At 38.7% G+C, this 19,211-nt stretch overlaps 2 protein-coding genes across 2 annotated transcripts in view; one reads left to right on the forward strand and one right to left on the reverse strand.

Moving 5' to 3' along the window:
* The first annotated feature begins 550 nt into the window (after nucleotides 1-550).
* ldhd (lactate dehydrogenase D) lies at nucleotides 551-6,452 on the forward strand. The gene is given in 8 exon segments (XM_034040826.2): nucleotides 551-717; nucleotides 1,098-1,295; nucleotides 2,012-2,130; nucleotides 2,517-2,648; nucleotides 3,213-3,302; nucleotides 4,605-4,643; nucleotides 4,646-4,706; nucleotides 5,926-6,452. Coding segments are annotated over 8 exon segments (972 nt in total). The 3' UTR covers nucleotides 6,092-6,452.
* Nucleotides 6,453-6,732: 280 nt separating this feature from the next.
* znrf1 (zinc and ring finger 1) overlaps nucleotides 6,733-19,211 on the reverse strand; it is a 31,563-nt gene continuing 19,084 nt past the window's right edge. The window contains exons 2-5 of the mRNA XM_034040247.3: nucleotides 18,936-19,031; nucleotides 12,788-12,893; nucleotides 11,500-11,591; nucleotides 6,733-8,940 (exon numbers count right to left, since the gene is read on the reverse strand). Coding sequence (XP_033896138.1) covers nucleotides 11,534-11,591; nucleotides 12,788-12,893; nucleotides 18,936-19,031 — 260 coding nt within the window. The 3' untranslated portion in view covers nucleotides 6,733-8,940; nucleotides 11,500-11,533. The remainder of the gene's footprint in view (nucleotides 8,941-11,499; nucleotides 11,592-12,787; nucleotides 12,894-18,935; nucleotides 19,032-19,211) is intronic.

Below are 19,211 nucleotides of genomic sequence, written 5' to 3' on the forward strand. Positions count from 1 at the left end.
TTTGGATACGACCTTAGCGCATGGTTTATGCTGTTTTTGGATACGACCTTAGCAACACTTGGCAGCAGTGTGGAGTAGTGGTTAGGGCTCTGGACTCTTGACCGGAGGGTCGTGGGTTCAATCCCAGGTGGGGGACACTGCTGCTGTACCCTTGAGCAAGGTACTTTACCTACATTGCTCCAGTAAAAACCCAACTGTATAAATGGATAATTGTATGTAAAAATAATGTGACATCTTGTAACAATTGTAAGTCGCCATGGATAAGGGCGTCTGCTAAGAAATAAATAATAATGGTTATACGATGCATTTACCATAGTTTACCATGCCTTGCCATGTGTTTTTAATATGCTTTACCATACCTCTCTGTGCTTTACAATGCTTATCTATGTTTTTACTATGCTTTAGCTATGTTTTATTACAGTTTGCTATGATTTTACTACTGTAAACTTTTCTAAGGGTTAGACCATTTTGGACCCATAAATCTCGTACTATAGCTCATCCACTATAGAAGACCACAAAGGAAGCACAAGCTCAGAGAGCAAATGGCACAATGAGTTGGGTCGAGCCTCACCCGTCTCACTTCATCCCTCAGAGCCAAGGTGCATTGGGGACCAACGCGGTGCTATATGGGACGATGCATGAGAACATCATGAACCTGGAGGTGGTGCTGTCTGACAGGACAATCGCTCACACTGCCGACAAGGGGCGCCAAACTAAGTGAGGAGTAAGACAAAATTGTTTAATCATCACAAGGAGATAGATGATAGTGAAATGAAACTTTTTTGGTCTCTGTATTCTAACATATGCAGAACAGTTATTTTCAGATGGCAGAGAAGAAGCCTTAAAAGTGCTGCTTATGGTGGACAATATAATATAACCAGGAACCTTTTACAGTAAGGTGACTTACCCAAAGATTACATTTGAATTACAGCTCTGCTTTCCTGATAGCAAAAAAAAATAACAAAAACTATGATAAACTCTGCAGTTATTTAAAGCTAACTCTACGTAACATGTCCAGAACCTCCAGTCAGTGTATCTGCCCTCTACTCCCCTGCATCTTCAACTCTCTCTTAATGTTCTTCCATTCCTCCTCTCAGGAAGAGTGCAGCGGCCTACAGTCTGACTAATCTGTTTGTAGACTTGAGGGGACGCTGGATCATCACCAAGGCCATGCTGCGTCTGTACGAGATCATTGTCTCAACTGTCTGCTCCTTTTCATCAGGCCAGGCGGCAGTGGACAGCACCGTGCTAATCCTACAGTGTGACATTCTGATCGCTGGTAAGAGATTCCTCTAGTGGGCATTTGGGGAACATCACACTCAAGTCCCAGACTTTTGCTTCCTTTTGTATACAATATAGATGTAGGTAGAAATTTATATATACCGCTAGTATGCTCCAATGATTTAATTTCCCTTCAGTACTGTAGCTCTTTAAAATACAGTGCCAACATATTTTTGGCTATACAGAATATATTAAGGATTGAACACCTTTATATTGTGGGAAGGCTGAAATGGGAAATCATCATACTGTTTTTGTGAAATGTCAGTTACCATATTCTTAGTTTAGATTTACTTTGTCTTATTTTCTGTTCGTTATCACATCCTGGTAACTTTTTAAAACTTAGAAGTTGAAAGCATCCCAGTGGCCTCAATAGAGCTCTCCAACATGTGCAATCGCCAAGTACAACTGGTAAACCAGAGTGTAACCATTAACCTGTCCCCTTGCAACACTGGCCCCAGTGGATACAAGAATGACATCAGTAAGAAATACCACACTGAACACATGTGATATAGATTACCACTCTACCTTGTTTATTTAAATCTTTTGGATATTTTTGTATAGGAGACGAATTATCTATTCAGGGATGCCAACGTATTTAATAAGTAAGCTGGGGAAAAATGTGCAATCAAATCCCCACTGCTTGGCCTATAGTGTTTTGCCTTTGGGTTGTTCTGTGCTATAACATATACAGTATGCAACTAAAAGCTGACTGCCTGTTGATTCTTCAGAGTTTCTAGATGATTGACGCCTGTAACAGGTGCAGTAAGCTGTACTGCCCTGTCTCGCCGACACTCTTCCTCGAGTTTCATGGCAGCGAGCGCAGTCTGGAAGAGCAGGTCTCTTTGGCAGGTATGTTTTTATTATTCAGTTATTGTCCCCAGGTGGCCATTCACATTCCCTGCATCAGGGGAGACCTGAATATATGCAGAACACAGTTTTGTGTAATTCGGTCATCCATTTCATTGGAGGCAGACAAAAAGGTGCTTGGTTGGCAAGTCCTTATAAAATATTGCATACCAGGGTAAATAGAGAAAATATAGCAAAGTATTTAAAGGTTGTAAACAACATGGTTTAAGGTTTGTTAAGTGCATATTATAATCACAGTAAAAGCATTGCAAAATGATGTCCAAATTTACTGTTGTAAGCTTTTATACAGTAAGTGGGGTTCCCAGTTTCTGCGATGGTGACTGCCAAGATTGGCTTGGCGGAGGGTGTCTGATTCTCTGTCTCGCCAGAGGAGATCACGAAAGCCAGCAGCGGCTCGGACTTCAGCTGGGCGAAGGACCAGGAGACGAGAAGCCGGCTGTGGAAGGCGCGGCACGATGCCTGGTACGCAGCACTGGCAATCAGACCCAGGTGCAAGGGAGGCATGCTCACAGTCTTGAGAACCTGTTCACGCTGAACCACTTGAGGACACAGAGGAAGAGTGGTACATCCTGTCAGCAATGAAACAGACTTTGATGCAGATTAGAGACCGTCACATATCACATGGGTGATTCATAATTTGTGCAACATTTTTGTTTTGCATTGTGTTCAATAGTCTAGTGGCGAAGCGGTTTGTCATAGTGTCTCTGTCTTAAACATTTTTCCTTTCCGTATAATCTTCCACATGCTCTATATTGTATCCAGTACACCATATTGATATTATTATGGCAAGTGCTTCTGTTTTTCTGAAACACCCTTTGTGTTTTCTGTGGGATTCTGTAGAATGTAAATTTAAGTAAGATCTAAAAGAAAGAGACTGAATGAATATGTTCAATGTAATTTGTTTCCATAAACTAATTTATTTAGAACAATCGCATAACATGACAGTGAACCTTGTGCAAATCTAGCATTGATTACTGACAGAGATTGCTTTAGCTTTATTCACTAGAGGGCACCACAGCAAGGCACTGTCACTGAACACATTCTCATTGTGTGTTACTTCCAAGCTTACTACACAGACGTGTGTGTGCCCATCTCCAGGCTACCGCTGATCGCTGTGGAGACAAAACAGGACCTGACCCAAAACAGACTCACAGGTACAGCAGATTTTTTTTTTGTGGTTTATAAGGTTTAAAACATCGAACTTCTTGTTTTGCAGATAATAGAGGACACCATTCAAGACACCATCATATGTGTATTAATCGTAATTTACCACCAGATGTCAGCACAGTGCAAGGACTGAAATCCCAAAGAAAAGGTTTACTGGGAGGTGTATCATCATACCTGCTTGGATTTAAAGAGACAGCATGATTCACGCATGAATATAGTTTGGGAACTAGTTATACATGTTTGTGAGTTGTATCCATTTACCATCCAGATGAGAGAGCAGTACACAAGACACTACAGGGAATTGTTTTAGTGTGTATGGAAAGGTAAGTACTGGATGTGAACCGCAAACCATACATTGATGATGGGATGTATTTGTTTCTTAATATGTGAAGCCATACTTGAATCAGGATTCCATAATGTTTTATTGAGATGTGTTCTTTGATTTAATTGCTGTGGATGTTTCTATATTCAATGTTTGTTTTCCATCACCGTTGTTTACTGTGATGGTATTGTTGCTGGCCTTATAAAAGTTTACCTTATTAAAAGCATAGTAAAAGCATGGCAAAGACTGATAGGTATGGTAAAGCATATTAGAAAGATTGCAAATAAAAAGCATTGTAAGCTATGGCAAATGAAGAGTGTAATCATGGAAAGAGCATGGAAAAAATGCTGTGCAAATTTACTGCGGTAAACTGTTACAATTGTAGTGGAGGTTGAGAAGGGATTATGCTGCAAACAAAAAAGTTTGATTAAGTTATTAGACATCTCCATAGTTTTTTTGTAAATGTTTTTGTTCAAATAGAATTGAAAAAAACAAACAGCAAAACCCTCACCGACACATGTCTACCTATAATAAAGTGTTTACTATATATTAATTATAGGTTATATATATATATATATATATATATATATATATATATATATATATATATATATATATATATATAGAATGTAACATTATCATTTTTAAAAAAAGATCAAAAAGATTTTGTAGGAAGAAAAAACAGTGCACAGTCCAGTGTCACAGTGGTAACTGTAAAGTCTGTAGAATCTGGGCATCTTGATTAAAATGGAGGTGTTCTGTAACACACACCTTAATGCAGAACTATTATAGCAGGTCAAGCTTGAAAAGGTTGCAAACTAGAACTATATTTTACCAATTAATCAACAAACACGTATGCAGCAACATATCCTGGACATTGTATATATATTTTTTTATAAACACAAAAACACCTTTTTTGTGAAAACTACCAGAAACCTGCTTTATTCCCCAATATATTCCCCCCCAGGACCAATTGCTGGCCATGTGGGAGATGGGAATCTCCACTGCCTGATCCCACAGACCCTGACGAAGTCCAGAGAGTTCAGGAGTTCACTGACCGTCTGGCCAGGTGAGGGAAACTTAAAGTACTCCCAGACTCAATGCTGCAACACTGTTTTAGAAGCTTTGAGTGATTATCTGTCTGCCAGCAGAGATCTTTGAAGAGATTTCACAGGGCAGTGTTTTAAAGGCAAAAGACATTCTAATAAGGACAAATGTAGACATAGCGGACTGATAGACCAACTAAAACCAACACCCTCTGTACTGTGAGGAAAGAGCTGGGAAACACTTATGAATTGACCCCCTCCCCATTTTCCACAATGTACTTCTCTCCGCCCTTTCCTTTCTCTCCACACAGCCTTCCTCTTTCCTCCCTTATTGTTATTTTTTCTTTGTTTAGGATGATTATTTTCCTTCCATCTGTTTTTTTCCTTCCACCTCAACACAGGAGCCAGGATAAAATGACCCAAGCAAGAATTAATTATACAAACTATGTAGCATATATGGTCTACGGTGTACAGTGCTTTAGTAATGAATCTCCTCCTAGCAGCTGATGAGTTAATAATACTAACATCAGCATAAGACGTGTACTTACCGCTCGACCACAGAGCTTGTTCTTTAGTTGAATGGTAAGACATTTATCTTTTGAAGCGTATGGTTTGCAGTTCATGTCCATCCTTGCTTTTTCCATTCAATTCAATGGGCTGCGATGCCAGTTCAGTACTGTGGCGCCCTATGGGAAAGAATCCTGACCCCTGTGGTTGAAACAGGTCATTTAATGTCTGTGTTGCTTGCATTATTATAAGTTATAGCATGTATGGTGGCTGGTGTCAGTTATGATCCCAACATTGAAACTCCCCAAGATTAGGTAGACAAGCTTTGATTAATAGGTGGGAGAGTGTAATAAATCTCGTAGCAGCTGACGAGTTAATATTACTAACATCAGCAAGACACGTACTTGCCTCTCAACTGCAGAGTTTGGTATGCGGTTCACGTCCACCCCTTGCCTTTCCATTCCATTTCGATGGGCCGAGATGCCAATTTATTACACTTTGTTATACTTTGGCATCAGAAGCGTTCTACTGTCGATTTTGATTTCTGTTGTTATTCACATCATTTTACCCAAGCATTTAAGGGCCCCAAAAAAATGCTACATTGCTGCTGAAACAGATTAATACAATTGGTTTGTTTAAGATTTCAGAAGCAGTATAAAAATTACAATAATATTACTTCTATTATTGGTGTGGGTATTTGCTTCATTATCGCATTGTCTGTGTGTCTCTCGGCAGGCATGCTCTGGCACTGGATGGGACCTGCACAGAAGAGCACGGGGTGGGGCTGGGGAAGAGAGCTCTGCTGCGGGAGGAGGTGGGACCCCTATGCATGGGGGTGATGGAGGGGGTCAAGGCCTTCCTGGACCCCCAAAACCTGATGAACCCTGGGAAGGTTCTGTAGTAATGCCCAGAACTGATACTGAACCTCTGTCTCATTTCTCACCAAGAGGACGACCCCCTCTGCAGCTCCGATTGTGTGGAAATACTATATATAGCATCCTCAGTACCTCACTTTGAAGAGGTGCTTAAAAAAGCCTCTGGTTTCTTGTTTCTAACCCGTCTTCAAATCTACATAACTCCTATCACATTATTCTGTAGTTCCAGATGTATGTAGAAATGGCATGTTAGAGATGGATTGACTCCTCAGAACATTTATTTTAAATCCTTAATTTATATAAATGCCAAGTTTTTAAATGATGTGCTTAAAAGATTGTTTATATATTTTACATGCTATACAGTAAATGATACATCATTTGTTCCTAATGAGATGCTTTAATTAATAAATGCAGCTTGAAATGTTGTGTTTTCCTGACTAGAATGCTTTTACAAATATGAAGTGTGCCAACCACACTGTCTCTTTTAGGTTTACTTCTCTTGCAATTTGTTTTGTGTACATTTCAGTAAGTTTTACATAATAGGGTCTTGCATGCTTTCCAGAAGTCATGCTAAATCAATATTCAGGGTGATTAATAAATTTGGCCAATACTGTTGTGGAAAAAACAGTAGCACGACAAAGAGCAAGCAAGTCACAAAGATCATGTGACTTTTAAAGTTTCTTTTAATAATAATACAATTACTGTGATACAACGAAACCCTAATCTAGTTTCAATAGAATTAGCAAAGCTGCTCTCTTGCTATACTGTAGGTATGTTTTGTAAGTAAGCTGGCAATTTCCCCTCTGGTCAAAAAATAAACAGCAATGGAAAAGTTAACAAGCTGAACCCTTGGTGAAAAAAATCAGCTAACAAACAAAACCTACTTACAACAAGAGAACTGCTTTGCTAATTGTATTGAAATTAGATTAGGGCTTTCATTAGCACAAGTTCCTAAGAGGAGATACCGTATCTGTCTGTCTTAATAGCTGTAGCTCTAATTTGATATTTATAGTTATGGTGTGTGATGTATTAATATACTTGTTTTTCTCATGTGTAGTAGTGTGCCATTGAACAAGCCAGGGCAACCTATAAAAAATATTATATATATATATATATATATAAACATTATTTCAATACAACATATCAAATCACCTTCACTGAGAACCCTTTTTTTTCTTAGTATGTATATATATATTTTTTTTATTATTTATTTATTTATTTTTACTATAAATGCACAAACTTTTCCAGCCAACAGTTCAAACATCAAAATCATTAAACACTATCTACCTCCTAAAACAGGCATCAATTTAAATTATATAAAAAGAAGTCCCACAGCCTCTAGAGTAAATATTTAATTGGTTCCCAGTATGCAGAGTGGTTTAAAAAGGCTTTTCTGGATATATGGGAAATACATTGAATCTAGTTTAATCTCCCAATTCCCAAACACATACAACACTCCCTGTGGTTTCAATTCTGATTTTAGGACCATTCCACAGCTTTCATTGGACAATAAACACTTCAATCAAGTGCTTTGAAAAAGAAACACCCCATGTGCCGTAACTTGATTGCATTCAGTCAACATATAGTGCTAAGCTCCCCACAAGGTGCCCACCCCACCCCATAAACATTCACTCACACCCACCCACCCACGCTGGCTCACCCACAAACACACAGTTTATACAGGTGGCCTTATTTGGCAACTTTCACTCACAAAGTGTATCTAGGTAGAAATAAAGAGTGCTCATCCATTTTTCTTAATAAATTGTAAACATCAGCGAAATAATAACACACGCAAAAAAAGAATACATTTGTAAACATTTCAAAGACAGACCAACAGACTGCACTGCCAAAAAATAACCTCACTCGTCAATTTTCTTTACAGAGTTCAGATGCCTCGGAAGAGGCCCAGGAATTCAAATGTAGCTCATCCTCCGATTCAATTGTTGTGTTCTTATCTAAGCCTCCGGATGTACAACTCAACAACATCCACCCCCCCCCCCCCCCCCATTTATGAGAGAAAGAGTTTTTCAGGTCAAGAGTTTTAGAGCTACCATGATCTGGGTTGTATTTTTTTCACGGTACAAAGCGGCTTATTTCACAGCATTTCATATCTATTTCAAGATATTTGTAGAATATTGTTTATGTCCACGTTTTAAAGACATTCTATTCTCTCGATCAGTAATTATCAAACACAGTAAAAGCATAAATAAAAGTAAAAATAACGACCCACACGTGAAATGTCCCCTTCTTGTACTGGATCTTTAGCAGAAACATCTCTGATCTTTGATGCAGCTGGTGTCTTTTTTGTTGACATTTGAAAGAAACCGTGCAACTCTATGCAGTGTGTTCAATCACTTACCATAAGCAAACTAAACCAGCTGCTAGGTTCCTAAATGCAGTGTAACTGGCCATGCGTCAATAACGCAAACATTTGCTGTATTTATTTTTAAGTGACAAAAAATATGTATATTTTCACTATTCCTTCAGAAACAGGAATTTTTCACGTGGACCCACATATTGCAGGGCAATGAATGCATTTCACAGAAATCGTGAAATCTGTGATAACCGTGAAAAAAATACAGCCTTAACCATGATCAAAGAAATCCCCCACTCTTCTTGCTTGATGTAGGACAATTTTCTAAAAATGTATTGTGAAGAATCTTGTGTCTTCAGCTGCAGACTCAGGGATTAGGGATCAAGTGGGGAAAGATGATTTCAGTCTTCTTTTACAGAACACAGAAGGGATTTGGGGGTAGGGAGGTTTTGGTTAAAGGTTTCGAGGTTTGCTTTTATTTATTTGTATGTACTGTTTTTTTGGTTGTTTCTGTGTCCAGATCTCCAGGTAAGCAAGTTTAGGCCAAGTCCATAAAGTGCCCTGTAGAAGACAATACAAAAGACGTACAAACACATTTAACTTGGAGCTCTGGTTACAAAACCAAATGACATACGCGTGTTAAACAATAATATGCCAGTAAAAGGAATGTGACACAATATATATATATTATATATATATATATATATATATATATATCAGTGCCTTGCAAAAGTGTTCAGACCCCTGACCAATTCTCTCATATTACTGAATTACAAATGGTACATTGACATTTCGTTCTGTTGGATATTTTATTTTAAAACACTGAAACCCAAAATCAATTATTGTAAGGTGACATTGGTTTTATGTTGGGAAATATTTTTAAGAAAAATAAAAAACTGAAATATCTTGCTTGCATAAGTATTCAACCCCCACACATTAATATTTGGTAGAGCCACCTTTCGCTTCAATAACAGCTTTAAGTCTTTTGGAGTAAGTATGTACCAGCTTTGCACACAGTGTCGGAGTGATTTTGGCCCATTCTTCTTGGCAGATTTGCTCCAGGTTGTTCAGGTTGGTTGGACGACGCTTGTGGACCGCAATTTTCAAATAGTGCCACAGATTCTCAATGGGATTGAGATCCGGACTTTGACTGGGCCACTGTAGGACATTCACCTTTTTGTTCTTGAGCCACTCCAATGTTGCTTTGGCCTTGTGCTTGGGATCATTGTCCTGCTGAAAGGTGAATTTCCTCCCAAGCTTCAGTTTTTTAGCGGACTGAAGCAGGTTCTCTTGCAGTATTTCCCTGTATTTTGCTCCATCCATTCTTCCTTCAATTTTAACAAGATGCCCAGTCCCTGCTGATGAGAAGCATCCCCACAGCATGATGCTGCCACCATCATACTTCACTGTAGGGATGGTGTGTCTTGAGGCATGGGCAGTGTTAGGTTTGCGCCACACATAGCGCTTTGAGTTTTGGCCAAAAAGCTCAATCTTGGTCTCATCTGACCATAAAACCTTTTCCCACATCGCAGCTGGGTCACTTTCATGCTTTCTGGCAAACTCCAGACGTGCTTTCAGATGGTACTTTTTGAGTAACGGCTTCTTTCTTGCCACCCTCCCATACAGGCCAGTGTTATGCAGAGCTCTTGATATGGTTGACTGGTGCACCATTACTCCACTCCCAGCCACTGAACTCCGTAGCTCCTTCAAAGTGATTGTTGGCCTCTCTGTGGCTTCTCTCACAAGTCTCCTTCTTGTTTGAGCGCTGAGTTTTGAGCGACAGCCTTTTCTTGGCAGTGCCTGGGTGGTGTGATGCAGCTTCCACTTCCTGATTATTGATCCAACTGTGCTCACTGGGATATCCAAACACTTGGATATTATTTTGTACCCTTTCCCTAATCTATGCATTTGTATTACTTTATCTCTAACTTCTGCAGAATGCTCTTTGGTCTTCATTTTCCTTCAGATTCACAGCCTGACCAATGATCCTTCAACAGTGGGGTTTTTATCCAGAAAATATGACAGCAACTTTAATGGTTCACAGGTGGAGGCCAATGCTAAGGTAATTGTGCCCTTGTTAGGGCAATTTCTTTCATCGGTGTAAACTGGGAGCTTCCACAGCACAGGGGTTGAATACTCATGCAAGCAAGATATTTCAGTTTTTTATTTTTCTTAAAAATATTTCCCAACATAAAACCAATGTCACCTTACAATAATTGATTTTGAGTTTCAGTGTTTTAAAATAAAATATCAAACAGAACGAAATTTCAATGTACCATTTGTAATTCAGTAATATGAGAGAATTGGTCAAGGGTCTGAATACTTTTGCAAGGCACTATATATATATATATATATATATATATATATATATATATATATATATATATATATATATATATATTAGTTTTACATACATTTTCATAGAAAACATTCAACTACAAAATGACTGCGGCACATCCATTTTGAATAACCACTGTGCTAACACAAGGCATACAGTAGCCAGTTCAGTACCTCTTTGTGCGTATAGTATTTGTGGGTCTTTAAAGCTGTAGAGTCCTATAATCCCATTATACACTACACTTAAATTACATGGTGTCCTTCAACTACATCATTCCATAGTTTCTGAGCTAGCCACATGTTAGTATGTAGTTTACATACAGGAAGTCTCAACTTGAAACTTGCTTGCCACTATGTCCATCTGTGCTCCTACAACTTCTTGCTGCAAAGAAGTTACCAATGTGCAATATAAATAGTTACACAACCACAGGAAACAGTTAAATGTTAAATCCCAGGAGAATCTTCTCATTCCACCAGATGGCATTGTTTCCAGTGTATCATAAATGACACAGCATTGCTGTCAGCCCACTGGTCCTGTTAGCACCGTACCTGCCCTGTGAATTAACAGGACCAGTTTCTAGTGCTATCACTACATCACCTTTTATACTGTGTTAAAACTGCACTGTAAAGAGACTAACAGATTCACAGACGGGGTAGCGGTTTCTCATGCTGTCTGTATCAGCACAGAAACTGATACAGTGAATGTAAAAGGCAAGTACATAGGACAGACATAGCACTTCAGGTTTAGGACAAGACCTTATTAAAATCAGCTCTACATCTCACCTGTAATAGTAATGAAGGGATATCCAGCCTGGGGTCAGTCAGAGGGGTGTTCTGGGCAAGACCTGTTTATTTCAAACCAGGAGTCTATACAGCTGTGGAGAGAGAGTTGGACAGTAAGGTTAGACCATCTGCAGTGTTATCAGGGAACAGAACATCTCACATTATTTAGATGGCAGGATTACTCAGCCTTCTTTAGTTCAGACATGCCAGTGACTTGAATGCCAAATGACAGCAATCAATAAACTGTCTGTCAGGGAGACTGACACTCCAGCAGATACAGGGCTCCCACTGGGAGGACAGCTAAAGGAATATACAAGATACCCAAGGGGAGGCAACAAACCCTTGAGCTCTCCCTCACTACTGGTGGTGCATCCCTCAAGGTTGCATGAAGTCTGCCTTACATTGACTCGCTGCTATGTTAAACAAACAGCTAGAAGTGAACAATTAAATTAGTGAAAAAATCAGATAAACCAGTTTAGGTTTAAATCCCTCCCCAATTTGGCAATTAGGTTTTTCTGATATTTAAAGAGTAAGTAGTGGGGTTCCGAAAAATATAGCGTTATACGTCCCCGCGTTATGCTACAACTGTTTAAATAACATACCTGTCGTTTTTCATTTCGTTGTTAACATCCTGACAAGTTTTTACACTTATAACTTTAAAGAGTGTTTCAAAGCTCTTTTCAAAATGTCCGCTCTAGTGCACTGGGGTTTGAGATCTGTCCTTTAAATCACTGCAATTTAAAAAAACAAACAAACAAACAAAATAACATAACAAGTGCTCTGGCTTTTCTGTTCCGTACCACATCATGGATCATTATTGCTGTGTTACCTGTTTGACAATGTGGGCAATAATCCTTAAACTATCAGTGCACTAGAGCAGACATTTTTAAAAGAGCTTTGAAACAGACTTTAAAGTGTAAAAAGTAGTAAGGATGTTAACAATGAAAATTAAAATTAGAAGTATGTTATTTAGACAGTTGTAGAAACACGTGGGGACGTTGAAAGCTATAGTTTTCAGAACCCCACTACTTACTCTGTAAGCCTCGTGCAATAACATGTACAGGCTTGTGTCCTCTAGTCACCATGAAAGGAGAAGAGGATGGGCATACAGCCCCATTGTGGCACTGTGTGCCATATAAAACAATACCAGGATAAAAATACAAATTTGAAAAATTGTAAGTCATTGCCACCATAGTATTGTACTTGTCCTGGCTGGGGAGGAGTCAGCGCAACCCCTTGTGGAGAATCAGTGCTATGACAGCTGATGAGAATCTCTTAGAATTGATACCTTTTATGGTAAATGCAGAGGCAGGGGAGTCTGGCTATTGTGTCCCCCTGCTGCAGATCATCCAAGCAGATCACACACTCACCAGCATCCTTACTCAGCACGTCATCTGAAAAACAGGAGAGAAAACATGGGGGGTTACAGTACAGGACAGGTTAGGTCAGGCAAGTCATAAAACAGTTAGTTACCTAAGCAATATTAGACAGTAAATACAGTTAAATAGGGAAAACAATACAATCAAAGACTTGGCAAGGTAAGACAATAGGCTTATACTGATTTATATAGTTATATTGCAGCAAAGCAGGTTCTATGCTGATGCAATTCAGTGTATGATAAAAACACCTAAGAAAAGGGGTATGTACTAGGTAACTAACAAGGCAAATCAGTACAGCTTGAAATAAAACAAAGAATTAGCATACTAATACAGACAAACGTGTTTTATATCAACTCGCTTTAATATCACACCCCATTTATTACCATGATTTTTGAAAAACCACTCGCCATGCACCATAGGTTCTTTGAGAAATTACCTCTTAATATCATCTCACAAACCTCTTATTGTCACGTTTTGTGCAGCCTGTTAAAATGCTGCATGGCTGGGCTTTACTAAGTAACCACAGGATATAATTCATTTCCAATGCAACTAACAACCAATAATCATCTCGGCTGATAAACTGACATTTTGTGAAGCCAGTCAAATGCTGCATGGGCGCTCTAACTGGATACAGTTCAGGTACAAAACGTCACATAATTTTAACGTAGCCAGTCTTATACAAATGCACACACAAAAAAAGTATTGATAGCTCTCATCAGTTGACAATTCATGCCTTTTTTTAGATAGACACAAACTGTTTCGTTCCAGTTAATGATATAAAACGTATTTGTCCTGTAGTAAACTACATGCATTTGTTTAAATTTAAAGAACAACCAAACGTACAGTATTAAAACACTGCACTTTAATTCACCATTTTATTTTTTTTCTTGCACTCATAATGTGTTCATGACCCACTTTATATCACAAATTATGCCTGCACGGCAATCATGATATAAGGTGGGTTCATCTGTACAAGCAAACAAGCCATATTTTCCCCAAAAGGAATAAACAGCTAATGATGCTTAACGACGGTATCTTTCGACTCCCATTCCAGCCGACAGTTGCAAAATCTGCACATCATTATTTTGTCACCGTCAGCTGCATACATCCCCTTATGCTCAAATTCTTTGTAGCGTTGTTTAATTGTTATGCACGGTTTAGGCATTTTAGAAACAAACGTCTCTTCTCTTCCATCACAATTTTAATTCCCAAACAACTCGCTCCAAATTATACATCTGCGCAAGTGATAGTCAGAGCTTCCGTTTCTCTTCAGACCGTGTCTATGGTAACAACTGAGCCTTGACAACTACAATTGCAATATTTATTGAAGTGTTTTCGGTATAAACCTCCCAATTTAAAAATGTCATTCTATGTTTGCTTTATAATGATTTTTCATTTTATTTATTTTTATATTTGCATTTCGTTTTATTTCGTTTTATATGTTACATTTCGTGTTATTTTGAAAAACACGGGGGTCTATTTATAAGACGTGACAAGTTTTCTTTTTTGTGCACCTGCTTCCAACCCCTCCCAGGCCACATATCCTTGTTGCCTTATAGCATTTAAATATATATCTGCCACACCCTTTGCATTTAATCTCACTGTCTCATATACAGTACAAGACCTGCGTCTCTGTATTGTAGCATTCTTCAAGATGAAATCTGACTGATATACACCTGATCAACACTTTCTCTGATAGAAGGCTCCAATTAGCTAGTACCACTCAAGCTAGACATCTTCCACAACACCCCTGCTCCATTACCACGTACTTACGAACAGGACGCTTTTAAAAGAAGGCTGGCCCTGGTTTGAATGTACCACTTCCTGGATACCGGAAAAGGGACGGAAATAGGTGGTATTGCTTTGCATTTTGAGACACAAAACTTGTTAATTGAAATGCAGGTTCTAGACAGCAGATGTGGGTGTGCTGCCAGACCTCTGGAGGGCTAAGGCGAAAGGGCTGTAGGGGGCACAGTACTATAGTGAAATGACTCAGTCCTTGACGATTCTGCATCAGCGTTTCCTGTGGAATCCCCAGCAAATATTTCCGAGCTTACACAATCCTGCGCCTCCTTGACTGTATGACTCACCCTACACACCACGCAGGTGAGCCACTCAGGAGACTCACAAAAGTGTATTTAACAAGATCACATTTTGTAATACCCTCAGCACCTTCTGCTAAATAATGTCCATACAAAGTTTTATGACGGTTGGATGAGTGGTTATCTGGCAGGCAAAAATGTATGACAGACCATACACCTCCAGCAGCAACAATATACTGCACATCTCAGAGGCAGATAAGTGGTCAAGGGCACCCAACGCATTACTCATGGGTATATACCCCGCACTGTTATAGTTTGGGCAACATCCATAACTACGACACGACTGAAACGTTTGTTTGTTTTGTATAAATGTTACCTTAAAGTTTGTGCAAGAAACAGACACACAGATGTTAAATTCACTGTGGCGGTAGACACAGAAACAGGAGTAATTCATTTAGGCTCCTCTTCACTAGTTCAATCCATTAACACCAGTCAAAAGGGGATACAGTAAGTAGAAAATCTGAATAATTGGTACACTCAAAAAAAAAAAAAAAATAACCTATTACCTTGGTCATATCGACACTCTAAGCACTATTTGTGAGATTGAAAACTTTTACAGTGTAAATTAAAACAAATTATTGTGCAACAATAAGCACATTGCAGATGTGTTCTGTTTTGCTTTAAGGTAAAACAGGAAATACCAGAAGAAGTTATAACTGGCCAAAAGCTTTGAGGCGGATGATATACATTTCTGTTTCCACTTTAAAGGAAATGGTGGTGAGGCCTCACTCCTGTGCTGTAGAATACGTACAGCATGTTAACATATAAATGCTGTTGATGAGTAGGATTAAGCAACATGCTTTTGTGATTTTGTATCAGTACATTTAAGAGGGTATGGGTAGTTAAATATTAACAATGAAAACAGCATGATGTACAATTAATATATTTCTGGACATCAAATGGAAATGTAACTGTTGACTATTCTTATCTTAAATGCTTTGATATTACTTAATAGTAGCCTGGCGGTGCATCTGACTTGCATAAAGAAAATGAGAATAGATTTGATGCACACTTAATATTATATTAAAGGGAACAAGTCAACCTTGGAAATTACAGTGACTGTTTTGTTAAATTGGGCAGTTGCAAAAAAACTAAAACTCATTTTAACTACACATTCCTTATGCAAGGTCAATACCATATTGTGATGCCAACCTTGACATCTGTAATCTTATCACAGTAACAGTAGCATCTCAGAGAAAGGATGTCATTTGTAATTCCTGCAAATCCATTATCATGCTTTTTTATAGTGATATATATATATATTTAAATTCCTGAAAAATAGCAGTTAAAAGCAATGCAAACATAAATTAACGCGATGCTATTATTTTCATGTTTCTGCACAGTGCTCCTGATCCAATATCAGATGCACATAGCACAGCCATTTTCATTTCAGTTCTAGCTACAGTAACAAGAAGGATTTTCAGAAATGCTGAAATGCTTTTGCTCAGATAAATGATAACAATATCATTCATAGGCATAGTTGATCAATATTCTATAATGTCTCTTAGCATCATTCAATTATGGTTTTCATGATAAGGCAGGATACATTGAAAATGTGCGTAAAGTACAATGCATTTACAAAAGCAAATCTACTTCAACATTTTACAGGGTGGGTGGATATATAATCCCTAATATTCAGGTTTGTTTGTATGTAGGATTTTGTCTGTGTGTCTGTCTGAGTTTTTTTTTGTGTGTGTTTGTATGCACGGTTATTTGTAAGGCTGTGTGTACTGTACAGTTGCTTGTTAAACACCCACTTGCCCAAGTGCCGACATAGTTACTGTAGGCAGCACAGTATCTGCCTGTAGTGAGACTACAAAGATGACTTCAGTTTCTTTGTGCTCTAGATTCTGTTGTTCTCAGCTGAACTGAAGTATTTCAATGTCAAGGCTCAATGAAAGCCAGGAAGGATCCTGCATGCCTGCCGAGCAGCACTAAAACAAACTCCTCTAGAGACTGGTCTGCCACGTGAGGCGCGGTGTGCCTTTGAAAATGCGCCTCTGCTTGATAATATATTAATACATTCTGTTAAATATAGTCCTGATCTCAGCTGCCCTGCTCTTTTGAAGCAGCTCATTGCTATACTGTTTAAAGCCCTGACTCTGGAAAACAAACAGCCCCTGCATCACCCCTCCAGCTTGAACCCAGGACAGAAGCTAGAGAGGTGTGACGTCCCAGGAAAATAATTCTGAGTTCAAATCCTAATCAGGGTAGAGACAATAATGTGTAACAGCCATGTTTCATAGAAAAATAGCAGTGTCACGCAATCACATTAAATTTCACACCAATATTTAGTACGGGCACAAATATCAGAATATCCAAACAGACATTCCTTTACTTGTATTTAAAGGCCAAAAAAACACGTCCGTGTCCACCAGAAATTACACGATTCATATACTTATCACAGCTTTTTACCACCTCGCCAGAATCTATACTAAAATAAATAGCAAGTGGGATTAGGATGCGCACGTAACACAAGTGGCCTAATAGTGATCTCTACTGTACCTAAAGCCACCGGTACTGCTTTCGATTTGGGAAGCGAGTCAATCGGGGTCCTTTTCTGGCTGCCATCTGATACAGATCAGGTACGTTTTCCAGCACAGTTTTTCTTATGTGGAATGTAATTAAAGAGAAATAAAATGGTGAGTAATTATTTTTGTTTTTTTGCACTGTACAATGCTCCCTTTTCCATTTTTATTTTATTTGAAGTGTTTCTTCAAGTTATACACTTTATTAAAGCGTGTCTATGACCACTTTGTTTATTGCAAAGACACAACCATGTCAGGGATTACCTAAAAAAAAGAAAAAAGGTGTCTTTCAAACAGTACATAACCTAAAAGGTCTGGACATCCACTTAACCCCACTGTTGCAGTGGAACATCATCTCAACACTTGTCATGTATGTCATTGGCTGCAACAACTTGGCGTCACCTCCATGCATTAGGGGTTTCGTAGTTCTGCAAAAGCCTTTAAATCTGAATCTGCATGCACGTGGCCCAAGCTTGCCATCGCAAAATACATTTCCCAGAATGCAATACCAAACAGCTTGATCAGCATTGACTACAGAAACAAAAAGCATCCAATTTTTAGTAATATTTCCTTTAAATACAGTTACTGTGCCATGCAGTTTTATTAATTTCCAAGATGTTTTCCTCTTTTTATTCAATATATTTGCCGAAGTACCTCTCTGACCCTCAGTTCTAACTGGTAGAACTAACTGCCCCCCAAATCTAACTATAAGACTACACTGCCTCCCAGTCTTCACCTCTAAAAGCAAATACACACTGCCTCCCAGTCCTTCAGCTCAAACCACTTGACACCTACTCCCAAATCCATAACCATTACATCACACTGCCTTCAGGTCATTCAATAAGCCATGTGTTGCTACGTTTTCTATGCAGTTACTGTGTAAGTTGAAAGGTGACTCCAGAGGATGTTAGTGTTGTAAAGTGTTTCTGTCTGACCAGGGGGCGGGATGCTGGGGGGTTTGGACCACCTAACAGCCAATAGGAGTCTAGCACAAAGCCTGAATTTCCATTTTTAGAAAATAGGTTAGCACACTCCCAATGGACGGCTCATCTACACTGTGGTAACAGGTATAAGATGCTTGGAGCAGCATTGAAAAATGTTTAAGAAAAAGACATTGGTTTTTCACAGCCTGTGTTTCATGCTTGACATTACTATAACTTCTGAATCACTAGTTTCAGCATTGTTCACTGTCATTTAAATGTCTGGAGGTGAATGATCTGTGCAGTGTTCTACAATCTTGTTCAATCTGATACAAAGTATAATTCTTTGGTGTCTGTTTACTCCTGTCCTCCGTGGTTTAGACTTTGCATGCCACTTCATCAGAATGTATACGTTCTGAATCCAAGTCTGTTTAAATCCCAAACAGTTTGGGACAGCTGGTAAGACACCATCATTATGAAAGCAAAAAGCATAAAGCATTAACTTACCATTGTAAGACAGACGGGGCTTGCTGAGACACATTATAAAGTGAACTTCCATCTCATTGGATGCTATGGACTTAGAGCAAATGGGGCACTTAAAATCTGTGGAAAGAGCAGAATATGTCAATGACATTAATGTATAAAGCCACAACAAAAATACAGTCAAACTATGTACAATTTACTGTACTGTAGGTGGTAAAGATAAATGATCATGTATCTTATGTATTAAACCATTGAACACAGTCATAGAAGCAAAGAAAACCCTATATAAAAATTGTTTCC

This window comes from Acipenser ruthenus, chromosome 19, assembly GCF_902713425.1.
Source record: "Acipenser ruthenus chromosome 19, fAciRut3.2 maternal haplotype, whole genome shotgun sequence".
Lineage (NCBI taxonomy): Eukaryota > Metazoa > Chordata > Actinopteri > Acipenseriformes > Acipenseridae > Acipenser > Acipenser ruthenus.